The sequence below is a fragment of the Dysidea avara genome, chromosome 8 (assembly GCF_963678975.1).
Source record: "Dysidea avara chromosome 8, odDysAvar1.4, whole genome shotgun sequence".
NCBI lineage: Eukaryota > Metazoa > Porifera > Demospongiae > Dictyoceratida > Dysideidae > Dysidea > Dysidea avara.
The window spans coordinates 14,438,035-14,452,813 of record NC_089279.1 but is presented as its reverse complement, the minus strand read 5'-3'; the positions used below and the strand labels follow the sequence as shown (position 1 = coordinate 14,452,813).

The 14,779-nt window shown below is 38.1% G+C and overlaps 1 protein-coding gene across 1 annotated transcript in view; it reads left to right on the top strand.

The window, feature by feature from the left end:
* LOC136262915 (uncharacterized) overlaps nt 1-14,779 on the top strand; it is a 317,270-nt gene that overhangs the window by 82,140 nt on the left and 220,351 nt on the right. Inside the window, exon 8 of the mRNA XM_066057331.1 lies at nt 1,132-1,220. Coding sequence (XP_065913403.1) covers nt 1,132-1,220 — 89 coding nt within the window. The remainder of the gene's footprint in view (nt 1-1,131; nt 1,221-14,779) is intronic.

The following is a 14,779-nucleotide window of genomic DNA, read 5'->3' as shown; positions in this document are numbered from 1 at the left end:
TATTTTAAAACTCTATAAACTGCTTCATCCCCTGTAAAACTCTATATTTTATGCTAAAAATAGTACATTAATAATAATGCACGGCTATAAAATTATAAGTGTTCCTGGGATGAAGCTTGTACTACACCTAGTGGAAACAGACAGCATAACACATAGAGACACATAGCTATAGATATCTGTAAGTGATAGTTAAGTTATCCCACTGGTATAGGAACCATGAATCCAATGATACAATTGGAACGACTTACAATCAAAACATTATGACTACAAATATGCATAGCATGGATTCATTCTGCATGCCCAAGTGATAAAGTACTGGCATTCTATATCTTTAAACACTGCTATAGCAGTATAAGGTCATGCCCAGTTTTGCATTTATTAAATGTTAGAATGTCTGAAAAACTCTGCTAATGAAGTTCCTTAACATAATGCCTATTTATATGCATGTTCTATTAGAGTATACCTGACTGCTCTATTAGAGTACATCGATTTTTTTTCAAGCTTTTGAGAGGGCTCATGTTACCTCTGTGAATCCTTCCCTGAGAGATGAATGCAAGCTTTATCCTGTGCCATATACTATTACTCACTCATTTTGTCCTGCCACACTAAATGGTGTGTTAGGGTATTGCTGTATACTCAGAAGTCTAAATTTTACAGGGGGGATTCCTGAACCCCTGGGAACCCCCCTCCCTATGCCCCTGTTGGAAACAGATGATAAGGGCCTGGTTTTCTCAAAGACAGTCACATTTTGTCCTTTTTCACAGCTTGGTTGTTTTCATATAAATAACCAAAAAGCTGGTATCCAATAATTACAACAGGGGATTTTAACAACCACGTATAGTTTAATAATCCCAATTCCACAATACTTTTATGCTAATAGTTTATTTTAGCCATTACAATTACTTTTACAAAAATTCACCCAAGTAACTATAATTATAACAAAAATAGCTCTAATATGTAAGTATCACTTAGCTGACTTTCATTGAACAAGTCATGGAACCTGATTATACAAAAATGTTGTAAGGCTCAGAAAACTTGAGTAAATATGACCAGTTAGAGCCCTAATCATCTTATATGTTTATCTGATTGAGATGCTGTGTACATAATTTTTATGTACGTATCACTTTACAGTTTCTCTGAGCATCTTTTTTGGAGTTCATCGTAATGTTGATCCAGCTACTCTGTCAAATATGTGGTCATCAGAATTATTTTCAGAAAAGGTAATGAATGATAATGGAATATTATACATTTTATATTACTATACATAAGTAAGCTATGTATATGTAGCTGTACTATGGGCCTGAGTGGTTCGCCTATTATGTATCCACACAAAACAGTAAAGCTGGGAAAAAGTGTAGCCTGGGTTAAAAAGCTGTGAAATCAAAGGTGGTGGCCAAGAAATGGCTGCAATGATGTTAATAATGCACACAGCCATTATTAAAATTTATTACCATTAATATCACCAAGAGTTAATAATAGTGGAGGGCCCTCCACTTTTATTAACTCTTGGTATCACTGTAGCCATTTCTTGGCCGCCACCTCACATTTCACAACTTTTCCCCCTTTTTCACAGCTTGGCTATTATGTGTGAATTATATTATTTTTGTAATCTATATGGCTCCAAAGCCAGTTGTAGGCTGGCTTTGTGGTTTTTTTTTACATACATTTCTTCTTATCTACAAACAAAATTATAATTATTGAACACAAAAGTTATCTTATTGGTAGTATCATTGTGATACTGTAATGGAGCACACATTTTTTGAGGAATTCACATAGAATGTTCTAGAACAACCTAGAATTTCCATTGATGGATTTATGAAATTATTAAGTTTTACTATCAAGTTCCTATGTTAATGGTAGATTTTTCATAAATTAAGTGAGTTGATCAGCCATGATGGCAGTGGCTCATTGGTAAGGATTTGAGTGTTTGAACTCTGGTAAGTTTTTTTGACATTTTCATGCACTTTTTTTACACCACAGTGAATGTTCTATTAGAGATCTTGACCTCAGTTGTTTGGTTTTTGCTTTTTAGCTCTGTAGCTTTTACTTCTTACCATCACAAAAGGCACTGCTATGATGGCTAGCCTATGTGTACTAAAAATTTCCAAGTTATTTCCATAAGTAGTTTACCCTGTAGCTGTTACAAAATTTTGATCTGTTTTAGGTTAATAAACATTCATATGTATATCTATCACACAGACACCTATATTCCTTGCAAACTTAATATGTGAATTCATCTTTATACGCACTTTATCTATACCGAATATCAAGGTAATTGAAATATGAGTTTGTATTTTATAACAAGTGTAATAAAGCTTACATAAGAATAATCTAAGCCTCCATAGATCACTAAGAAGAAAATAAAACAAAAGAAATAAGTTGAAACTTTGGCTGCTCATATCTCACAAATGGCTGGAGTAAATTAAATCTAATCCAAAACAGCCAAGCTGTAAAAAAACAGTGCGGCCCTCAAAAAGGCTATGGTGAAAAAAGATGTGAAATCCAAGGTGGCGGCCAAGAAATGGCTGTGATGGTAGGTTAATGGTAAAAATTTTAATAACGACAATTCAGGTGAATTTTTGTGCCGCTTGGCCTTGGCAAAAAATTCACCTAAATTGCTGTTATTAAAATTTTTACCATTAACCTACCATCACAGCCATTTCTTGGCCACCACCTTGGATTTCACATCTTTTTTCACCATAGCCTTTTTGAGGGCCGCACTGGCTTTTTACAGCTTGGCTGTTTTGGATTAGATTTCATTTCTTTTTGTATTTGTATACCACAAAGCCGGCCTATGGCCAGCTTTGGGGCTTTTTTAACCTGTCTTTTTTTTCTTTACCACAGGAAGAAGAAAAGATGAAGCAGATGTACTTTAAACATTTCTGATTTTATCAGTAAATGTACAAATTATATATATAATACATAATTATATTTATTACAGAACTCTCCATGGTGTAACTGAACACTCTACAAGGTTACTTCTTCTTGCTGCCCTCTCTACAGGGTGAATTGCTAGTAGCTGAACAATCTACAAGGTAACTTCTTCTAGCTGATCTCTCTACAGGGTGATTTGTTTGTAGCTGAACTATCTACAAAGTAACTTCTTCTAGCTGATCTCTCTACAGGGTGATTTGTTTGTAGCTGAATTCTGTGCAGGTGATTTGTTTGCAGCTGAGCTCTTTACAGAATGGTTTCTTTGTAGCTGAACTCTCTACAAGGTAACTTCTTCTAACTGATCTTTCTACAGGGCAATTTGTTTGTGGCTGAATTTTCTACAGGGTGATTTCTTTGAAGCTGAACGCTCTACATGGTGGTTTCTTTGTAACTGAACTGTCTACAAGGTAATTTCTTCTAGCTGATCTCTCTACAAGGTGATTTGTTTGTAGCTGAACTCTCTACAGGTGATTTGTTTGCAGCTGAACTCTCTACATGATGGTTTCTTTGTAGCTGAACTCTCCACAAGGTAACTTCTTTCAGCTGATCTCTCTACAGGGAGATTTGTTTGTAGCTTAACTCTCTACAGGTGCTTTGTTTGTAGCTGATGAACTCTCTACATGATGGTTCTTTGTAGCTGAACTCTCTACAAGGTAACTTCTTCTAGCTGATCTCTCTACAGGGAGATTTGTTTGTAGCTGAACTCTCTACAGGTGATTTGTTTGCAGCTGAACTCTCTGTATGATGGTTCTTTGTAGCTGAACTCTCTACAAGGTGACTTCTTCTAGCTGATCTTTCTACAGGGAGATTTGTTTGCAGCTGAACTCTCTACATGATGGTTTCTTTGTAACTGAACTCTCTACAAGGTGACTTCTTCTAGCTGATCTTTCTAGAGGGTGATTTGTTTGTAGCTGAATTCTCTACAAGGAAACTTCTTCTAGCTGATCTCTCTACAGGGAGATTTGTTTGTAGCTGAACTCTCTACAGGTGATTTGTTTGCAGCTGAACTCTCTACATGATGGTTTCTTTGTAGCTGAACTCTCTACAAGGTAATTTCTTTTAGCTGATGTCTCTACAAGGTCACTAGTTTGTAGCTGAACTCTCTACATGATGATTTCTTTGTAACTGAACTCTCTACAAGGTGACTCCTTCTAGCTGATCTTTCTAGAGGGTGATTTGTTTGTAGCTAAATTCTCTACAAGGAAACTTCTTCTAGCTGATCTCTCTACAGGGAGATTTGTTTGTATATGAACTCTCTACAGGTGATTTGTTTGCAGCTGAACTCTCTACATGATGGTTTCTTTGTAACTGAACTCTCTACAAGGTGACTTCTTCTAGCTGATCTTTCTAGAGGGTGATTTGTTTGTAGCTGAATTCTCTACAAGGAAACTTCTTCTAGCTGATCTCTCTACAGGGAGATTTGTTTGTAGCTGAACTCTCTACAGGTGATTTGTTTGCAGCTGAACTCTCTACATGATGGTTTCTTTGTAGCAGAACTCTCTACAAGATAACTGATGTCTCTTCAAGGTCACTAGTTTGTAGCTTAACTCTCTATATGGTGGTTTCTTTGTAACTGAACTCTCTACAAGGTGACTTCTTCTAGCTGATCTTTCTAGAGGGTGATTTGTTTGTAGCTGAACTCTCTACAAGGAAACTTCTTCTAGCTGATCTCTCTACAGGGAGATTTGTTTGTATATGAACTCTCTACAGGTGATTTGTTTGCAGCTGAACTCTCTACATGATGGTTTCTTTGAAGCTGAACTCTCCACAAGGTAACTTCTTCTAGCTGATCTCTCTACAGGGAGATTTGTTTGTAGCTGAACTCTCTTCAGGTGATTTGTTTGCAGCTGAACTTTGTAGCTGAACTCTGTACAAGGTAATTTATTTTAGCTGATGTCTCTACAAGGTCACTAGTTTGTAGCTGAACTCTATACATGATGGTTTCTTTGTAACTGAACTCTCTACAAGGTGACTCCTTCTAGCTGATCTTTCTACAGGGCGATTTGTTTGTAGCTGAACTCTCTACTAGGAAACTTCTTCTAGCTGATCTCTCTACAGGGAGATTTGTTTGTAGCTGAACTCTCTGCAGGTGTTTTGTTTGCAGCTGAACTCTCTACATGATGGTTTCTTTGTAGCTGAACTCTCTATAAGGTAATTTTTTCCAGCTGATCTTTCTACAGGGTTATTTGTTTGTAGCTGAACTCTCTACAAGGAAACTTCTTCTAGCTGATCTCTCTACAGGGAGATTTGTTTGTAGCTGAACTCTCTACAGGTGATTTGTTTGCAGCTGAACTCTCTACATGATGGTTTCTTTGTAGCTGAACTCTACAAGGTGATTTCTTCTAGCTGAACTATCCCTTTCCATAGTTGCATGAACTCCCTATAAGGTAAATTTTTCTAGCTGATCTCTCTACAGGGTGAATTGTTTGTAGCTGATCTCTCTACAGGGTGACTTGTTTCTAGCTGATCTCTATACAGGTACTTGTTTCTAGCTGATCTCCTGAATTCTTTTCAGGGTGACTGCTCTATTAGGATGACTGCTCTATTAGGATGACTGCTCTATTAGAGTATCTCGATCTCGCACTTGCTGCACCAAGTTGGATTTCGTGTTATAACTCCGTGGCTTTAAGTCTGATTCTTCTACACCATTGAAGAGCCTTTCTAAGATGATTACTCCATCTATACAGCGATTTTCAAAGCATTACCCCAAGCGGTTTATCTGGTAGGCATGGCAAGTAGTAGTTTTTTATTAGCTAATCTCGATTGCATAATTGTTACACACTGTTGGTTTTTTCGTTGTATCTTCCTGGTTTTTAGCTCGATTTCTTTCAAACCACAAAAGGTTTGAGGTTCAATAGTTAACCTATTCACCCATCGATTTTCAGCTTCTTCCCATACGCGGTTTACCCTGTAGGCGTGACAACATATTGGTGTTATTTTTCGTGAATAATCGATCATAACTCTTTTCCTGTTTATCGTATCCTAGCCAAAGTTAGTACAGAGATGCGCCTTTATATCCCGCTTCTGTGTGCCAAATTTCAAGGCAATCGGATGTAGCGTTCGCGTTTTATAGCAGTTTTTGTAAGTGTGCGAAAAGAGGAAGAAAAATAAGGACAAGAAAAAAAAGAAACTAAGCCAATTTTTGAAGTCGCATATCTCGGGAACGCTTGAAGCGATTTCGCTCTAATTTAGAATGTGGAGTACTGAAGGTGGAGGGAATGTCCACAGCAAAAATCGTCTTGTTTCATCAAGGCAGCACAGAGCTACTAAGGTGCGAAAATTGCGTTTTCTTTCTTCCTGTCAATATGCTCACGGGTGTTACGCGCCGGCTTCTTGGGCCGCACAACACACTACCGTGTGTCTTGATTTAACCAAAAAACAGCCAAGCTGTAAAAAAAGGGTGTTCCCTCTACAAAATCCAGGATGAAAAAGATGTGAAATTAAATGTGACGGCCAAGAAATAGCTGTGATGGTAGGTTAATGGCAAAAATTTTAATAACGACAATTCAGGTGAATTTGCGTTGCCTCCTCCGATCTGCCACTAAATTCATTTGAATTGCCATTCTTAAAATTTTTGCTATTAACCTACCATCACAGGCATTTCTTGGGGGAACCTGTATTCCGCGGAATACGGAGTAGTGGAATTACGGAATAAGCAAAAATCACATTCTAAACTTTTTGTTATTGTTTATAGCCTCTATAACATTTTAATATACATTCCTCACCTTGTAGAGAACACAATTACAATGGCACCGATCCTCGAGACGATCTTTAAATAGGATATGCACAAAGCTATTCAGCACTCCAGAACAATCTAACTAAGCTAAACTACACTGTTAAATACAGTTCACTACATAATCGCTAGAAAACTAGAAGTTCTTTTTGCTATACTTGCTCATACCAGCTGTCACACACGAGTAGCTAGCAGGGCTAGAGGAGGGAAAATTGAGTTGATCAGGCCATTAACTATATATAATGTTGAAATTGCTACTATAATACATGCCAATGAGAGAGGAGCTGTTGCACATTGTGTGAAGTTCACTCTATGAAGTGCAAAGCACGAGCATTCTAGGGGGTCTGGGGACATGCCCTCACTGGAAATTTATGAAAATTAGACACTCAGATATGCAATTTAGTGATATTTCACTGCTAGCTAGCTAAATAAATATGCTCGAGCCTATCTGTTGTTCTTTAGACTTTCTATACTATGTATAATAATTGTAGACCTGACATACGTACAGGGGACACAGCATGAAACTTGCTGTATGGTTCATTTAGTTATAGCTAGCAATTAGAAGTTCAAGGGGGTCTGGGGGTGCAACCCCCAGGAGCTGTAGAATTTTTGCAATTTAAAGGCTTGAAAATGCCTTAAAATTTAAAAATGATGCTAAATTTTAAACTAAAACTAGCTAGCAACTTGCAACTTTCCCCCCAAATTTCACAGGGAACCCATGCAGCATGGCCCTCTTTAGCTAGAATATAATTAATCGACTAGGCAGTTAGCTGTAGCTATGATTTTTTTTCTGCTTTCTGCAACTTTTCAAACACCCCTTAAGTAGCTAATGTCTTAGTATCTAATGTCTTTGAGCAGGCTATAGGACCAGGTGTCCTACAGACCTTTAGCACTTGTGCTGTAAAGCTTTAATAAATTAACTAGTGTCCATTTGGTTCTACTTGGGGTACTTAGAGATAATGAGCCACTCTCTAGAATTCCTATGGATATAATTACATGAAAATATCAAGGAGAAAAATCCTGACCGCCTGGTAGACTCCTGTAAGCGTTCGAGCGTAAATCGGAGGGCTGCAGGTTCGAGGCTGTAGGACCAGGTGTCCTACAGACCTTCAGCACTTGTGCTGTAAAGCTTTAATAAATAAATAAAAACACACAGCTACAATAAAAAGCTACACAGCTACAAAAATACAGTATACTATTATACTGGTTTGTATGAAATGAACGGATCATCACATAAATATACTGGTGGACAGTCACGAGACCAATCAGTATATGAAAATGGTGTGATGTGGGTGAGACTGAGAGTTTGCTCAGTATCTCGACAGGACGAGTGGGTAGTTGAAGAGGAGTGATTTCTACTCAACATATCATCCAGATGGCCGCCATGTAATGTATGGGTGTACAACTTCTTGCCACAGAATGAGTCATCTGGTTTGTCACTGCCAGCCCTTCGCCCAGTAAAAGAAGCCAAGAGAGACAAGCCAAGGAATGCTAATGATTATTTTATGAAGATTGAATTGTGATATAAGTGTGCTGGTTTAGAATCAAAGAAGGCATCTGCCTTACACGTGATAAATGCCAACTGTCAGCACACGTGTGCCTTACACGTGATAAATGCCAACTGTCAACACATGTGATACTGTACGTAGAACCCACAATCATTTCTGTACAAAATGATACGAATGCTAGGTAATTGGAGGTACTATACACGTAGTTTTGTACTTTAGTTAGGCTGAGAAACTAGGTAACTACTCATGTCATGCATTTTCAATAACATCTGTAAAATGTACGTAGCTGTAGATGTGATCGTCCAAAGATTGCACGAGAGTAATTATAGTTCGAGCTGGTCAGCTAGTTGGTTCAATTCCAGATTATTGGTCCGGCTCAGGCCTGACCAACCGGACCGTCTCCTCCAGCCTTGGCTAGTTAGCTAACTGGCCAAATAGTTTAGGACAAAACAATCCACCCCTAGGTAGCTACCCTACATGCATGGAATAATTTGACCTTCCTTATAATTCTGTTACCATTGCCTAAATTGTTTCAAATAAATTCGGAGGATAAATACTGCTTTCATCTCCCAACATCAGAGCTCAAACCTCGGCCCTAACACTTCGTATATAACCCTAATAAATTCGGGCAGTTACTCATGTGTGACAGCCGGTATGAGCAAGTATAGCACAAAGAACTTCTAGTTTTCTAGCGATTGTGTAGTGAAGTGTATTTGATGGTAGTTTAGCTTAGTTAGATTGTTCTAGAGTGAATAGCTTTGTACATATCCTATTTAAAGATCACCCTGAGGATTGGTGCCATCATGATTGTGTTCTCTACGAGGTGAGGAATGTATATTAAAACGTTATAGAGGTTATAAACAATAGCAAAAAGTTTAGAATGTGATTTTTGATTATTCCATAATCCCGCTATTCTGTTATTCCGCGGAATACAGGTTCCCATTTTTGGCCACCACCTTTGATTTCACAACTTTTTTCACCCAGGCTTTTAAGGCTGCACCTTTTTTCACAACTTAGCTGTTTTTGTGTGGACAATAGTATTACTGCAAGGGTGATAGGAAACTGAGGAAATTTGAGCAGAATTTGGGTGGATAAAGTGCTAATTATTAGTGCATGTCTAAACTAAATATTGAGCTTTGATATAATAACAGTGTTAATGGTTACAGTTATAAAATTATATTGCTATTGAGATATATTACTGCACTATGGTACTCATCTTTATGGATGACCTATTTGCCTCATCATAAACTGTTGAATCTAGTTATGCGTTGTGCCATATACGTAATGTTTATTTACCCAGTTTGTGTGGAAGTTTATTTCAGTGGTCCTGCCCAATGGTTTCCTCAGTTGTTTTTCCCTAAGTAATTAGATATTTACATGAATGTTAATTATTTTGTTAAGTGTATTGCATATACTACACATGACTTTGTTAAATGTGCGTATGATGTATTTCTAGGAGAGTTTATTTGTAAAGTGTTGTGACATGCATTTTGTGACTTTGTGGAAAATGTTATGCAGTTAGAGTTAGGCCAAAAGTAAGCAATAGAGCTAGGTGCAGTGGAAGGGTGGTGTGTATAGCTAGGGAAACTATTATATATGTTTCTGTATGTACAATCAAATATGAAATCAATGAAAAGTGGGGATCGCACCCTGGGGTGTGTGCACTGCTTGAACCTGCTAAGAACACACTGTTATGCATACTACACTAATCAGCATAATTACAAGTATTATAATTTAAGCTATTTTACTTTAGGGCTGGAACAAAGCTTCGGATATTTTATGGGTTTAAAGGTTAAGTAAACTTCGAATTATAAAAGTATCCTTTGAAGCTTTTTGTAATGCACTCATAGTCTACAAGTAAACATTGTTATCTTTGTTGCAGCTCCTTATTCATCTTGCGCGATTGATGTTCTGTCTCTTTGCAATCGATCTTTGTGTGCCACTCCCACTTTTGAACCATAGCAGTTTAGCTTGCTACCATAGTTGTAACCATAAAACACATTTTAAAGTGATAAACAATGCATGGAAAATGTCCTTTAGCCATTAGTTGGTGTTTACCTATGCATGATTGCAGCATAACAGACACGCCCATTTGCAATCGATTGATTGCATCATTCAGTACTGCTGCTATACACTTTCCAAATGCTTAAAAACTTATTTAATAGGATTAGAAAGATAAAACTTGAGAAGGATGTGCATAAATACAAGAAAACCTGTAACTTGAAAGCTAACACTGAAGCTTTGAATGTTCGAATATTTATTAGTGAATGTTCGAAGGTAATTTCAATATTCATCCCAGCCCTACTTTACTCACAAATGTGATGCATTACCTAAGCAACACAATTACTGTAACAACTCAAGTATTAAGTAATTTTATTACAACAAGTAACAAAATCACTAATGCACTATGTAATTAACTCCTAGCCACAGCAAAGTAATACAGAAAATACTGTTACATTCTCTTGACTACAATTATAATCAAGATATCAAGACACACGGTAGTGTGTCGTGCGGCCCAAGAAGCCGGCGCGCCACACCGTGAGTATATTGACAGGAAGAACGAAAACGTAATTTTCATACCTTTGTATCTCGGTGATCACTTATCTGATTGGAACCAAATTTGCTACACAGTTGCCCGCCAGCCAAGGGAGTCTACATTCCAAATTTGAAGGAAATCGCTCCAGCCATTTTCGAGATACGAGCTGCCAAAGTTTCGTTTTTTTTCTTCTTCTTCGTCTTTTCGCACACTTGCAAAAATTGCTATAACAAGCAAACGCGTACTCCGATCGCCTTGAAATTTGGCACACAGAAAGGGAGTCCAAAGGCGAATCCTAGCATCAACTTTGGTACAAATCCGATGAATGGTTCAGGAGTTATGACCGATTATTCGCGTAAAACAAGATCGATTTGTTGTCACGCCTACAGGGTAAACCGCTTCATGGAATGAGTTGAAAATTGCTATGTAGATGGAGTAACCATCGTAGGAGTGCCTTTTGATGGTTTGAAAGGAATCGAGATAAAGACCACGGAGATATGACACAAAACCCAACCTGTGTCACAATTATGCGATCGATTTTTATGAATAAAAAAGTATTAGTTTTCACGCCTACTAGGCAAACCGCTTAGAGCAATGAGCTGAAAATCGGTGTATAGCTGGAATAATCTTCATGGAAAGTCCTTGCAGTAGTACAGAAGAATCGGATTACAAACCACTGAGTTATGATTCGAAAGCCAACTCCGTGTAGCAAATGCGAGATCGAGATACTCTAATAGAACAGTCACCCTAATAGAGCATTTGGCTAATTTATTTACTCCATTATAGAATTTTATTGCATCACAAGTTATTCTGTAGGGAGTTCAGCTGCAAACAGTTAATCTTATAGACAGTTCAGCAAGAAGACAGTCACCATGTGGAGAGTTAAGCAAATATACCACTATAGAGATTCAGAACATTACAAGTCACACTGAAGAAAGTTCAGCTATAAACAAGTCATGCACTGTGTAGAGAAATCAGCTACAATTAAGTCACACTCTCTAGAGAATTCAGTTACACAGAATTCTGCTACACACAAGTCACTGTGGAGAGAGTTCAGCTACAAACAAATTACCCTTTAGAGTGATCAGCTACAAACAAAACACTTTGCAGGGTGTTCAACTGCAACAAATCAATTACCTTTAGATTACCTTTAGAGCGATCAGCAATGAACAAATCAACACAAATCTACCTGTAGAGAGATCAGCTAGAAACAAATCACCCTGAAGAGAGTTCAGCTACAAAAAATCACCCTGTAGAGACATCAGCTAGAAACTAGACACAATGTAAGGAGTTCAGCTACAAGCAATCACCCTGTAGAGAGTTCAGCTAAAAACAAATCAACCTGCAGAGAGATCAGCTACAAACAAATCACCTTATAGAGAGTTCAGCTACAAGCAAATCACCCTTTAGTGAGTTCAGCTACAAACAAATCACCCTGTAGAGAGATCAGCTACAAACTAGACACAAAGTAAGGAGTTCAGCTACAAGCAAATTACCCTGTAGAGAGTTCATCTACAAACAAATCAACCTGTAGAGCAATCAGCTAGAAACAAATCACCCTGAAGAGAGTTCAGCTACAAAAAATCACCCTGTAGAGACATCAGCTAGAAACTAGACACAATGTAAGGAGTTCAGCTACAAGCAATCACCCTGTAGAGAGTTCAGCTAAAAACAAATCAACCTGCAGAGAGATCAGCTACAAACAAATCACCTTATAGAGAGTTCAGGCCCGTAGCCAGGGATTTTGAAAGGGGGGTTCTTTTTGACCAAAAGTGGACCTTTTGTAAAGGTCCAAATATTGTGACTGTTCTATTAGAGTGGTTGACTGCTCTATTAGAGTATCTCGATCTTGCATTGCATTTAATCCATGCAATGAATGAGTTACTCGAAGCGCTTAATTTAGTTTCTTATTAGTGGTATCTAGTAAACTGTAGCTAATGGACTTTTGCTCCTGAAAATTTGGACTTGTATACCAAAAATTGTGGACCTTTTTTCCAAGAGGGCGGTTCTTCCGAACCCCCCGAACCCCCCCTGGCTACGGGCCTGGAGTTCAGCTACAAGCAAATCACCCTTTAGTGAGTTCAGCTACAAACAAATCACCCTGTAGAGAGATCAGCTACAAACTAGACACAAAGTAAGGAGTTCAGCTACAAGCAAATTACCCTGTAGAGAGTTCATCTACAAACAAATCAACCTGTAGAGCAATCAGCTAGAAACAAATCACCCTGAAGAGAGGTCAGCTACAAAAAATCACCCTGTAGAGAGATCAGCTAGAAACAAATCACCCTGAAGAGAGGTCAGCTACAAAAAAATCACCCTGTAGAGAGATCAGCTACAAACAAATTGCCCTGTAGAGAGATGGGCTACAAACAAATCAACCTGCAGAGAGATCAGCTACACACAAATCAACTTGTAGAGAGTTCAGCTACAAACAAATTACCCTGTAGAGAGATCGGCTACAAACAAATCAGCCTGTAGAGAGTTCAGCTAAAACAAATCAACCTGCAGAGAGATCAACTACAAACAAATCACCTTATAGAGAGTTCAGCTACAAACAAATCTCCATGTAGAGAGATCAGCTAGAAGAAGTTACCTTGTAGAGAGTTCAGCTTCAAACAAATCACCCTGTAGAAAGATCAGCTAGAAGAGGTCACCTTGTAGAGAGTTCAGTTACAAAAAAACCACCATGTAGAGAGCTCAGCTACAAACTAGTGACCTTGTAGAGACATCAGCTAGAAGAAGTTACCTTGTAGAGAGTTCAGCTACAAAGAAACCATTCTTTAAAGAGCTCAGCTGCAAACAAACCACCTGTACAGAATTCAGCTACAAATAAATCACCCTGTAGAAAGATGAGCTAGAAAAAGTTACCTTGTAGAGAGTTCAGTTACAAAGAAACCACCATGTAGAGAATTCAGCTACAAACTAGTGACCCTGTAAAGACATCAGCTAGAAGAAGTTACCTTGAGAGAGTTCAACTACAAAGAAACAATCATGTAGAGAGTTCAGCTACAAACAAATCTACCTGTAGAGAGATCAGCTAGAAGAAGTTACCTTGTAGAGAGTTCAGCTTCAAACAAATCACCCTGTAGAAAGATCAGCTAGAAGAGGTCACCTTGTAGAGAGTTCAGTTACAAAAAAAACCACCATGTAGAGAGCTCAACTACAAACTAGTGACATTGTAGAGACATCAGCTAGAAGAAGTTACCTTGTAGAGAGTTCAGCTACAAAGAAACCATTCTTTAAAGAGCTCAGCTGCAAACAAACCACCTGTACAGAATTCAGCTACAAATAAATCACCCTGTAGAAAGATGAGCTAGAAAAAGTTACCTTGTAGAGAGTTCAGTTACAAAGAAACCACCATGTAGAGAATTCAGCTACAAACTAGTGACCCTGTAAAGACATCAGCTAGAAGAAGTTACCTTGAGAGAGTTCAGCTACAAAGAAACCATTATTTAAAGAGCTCAGCTGCAAACAAATCACCTATACAGAATTCAGCTACAAACAAATCACCATGTAGAGAGATCAGCTAGAAGAAGTTAACTTGTAGAGAGTTCAGCTACAAAGAAACCACCATTTAGAGAGTTCAGCTTCAAACAAATCACCTGTAGAGAGTTCAGCTGCAAACAAATCTCCCTGTAGAGAGATCAGCTAGAAGAAGTTACCTTGTAGATCGTTCAGCTACGAACAAGTCACCCTGTAGAGAGATCAGCTAGAAGAAGTTACCTTGTAGAGAGTTCAGCTACAAAGAAAACACCATGTAGAGAGTTCAGCTGCAAAGAAATCACCCTGTAGAAAATTCTGCCAGAAACAAATTGCCCCGTAGAAAGATCAGTTAGAAGAAGTTACCTTGTAGAGAGTTCAGCTACAAAGAAACCATCATTTAGAAAGTTCAGTTACAAACAAATCTCCCTGTAGAGAGATCAGCTAGAAGAAGTTACCTTGTAGAGAGTGAAGCTACAAACAAATCACCCTATTGAAAGATCAGCTAGAAGAAGTCACCTTGTAGAAAGTTCAGTTACAAAGAAACCACCATGTAGAGATTTCAGCTACAAACTAGCTACCTTGTAG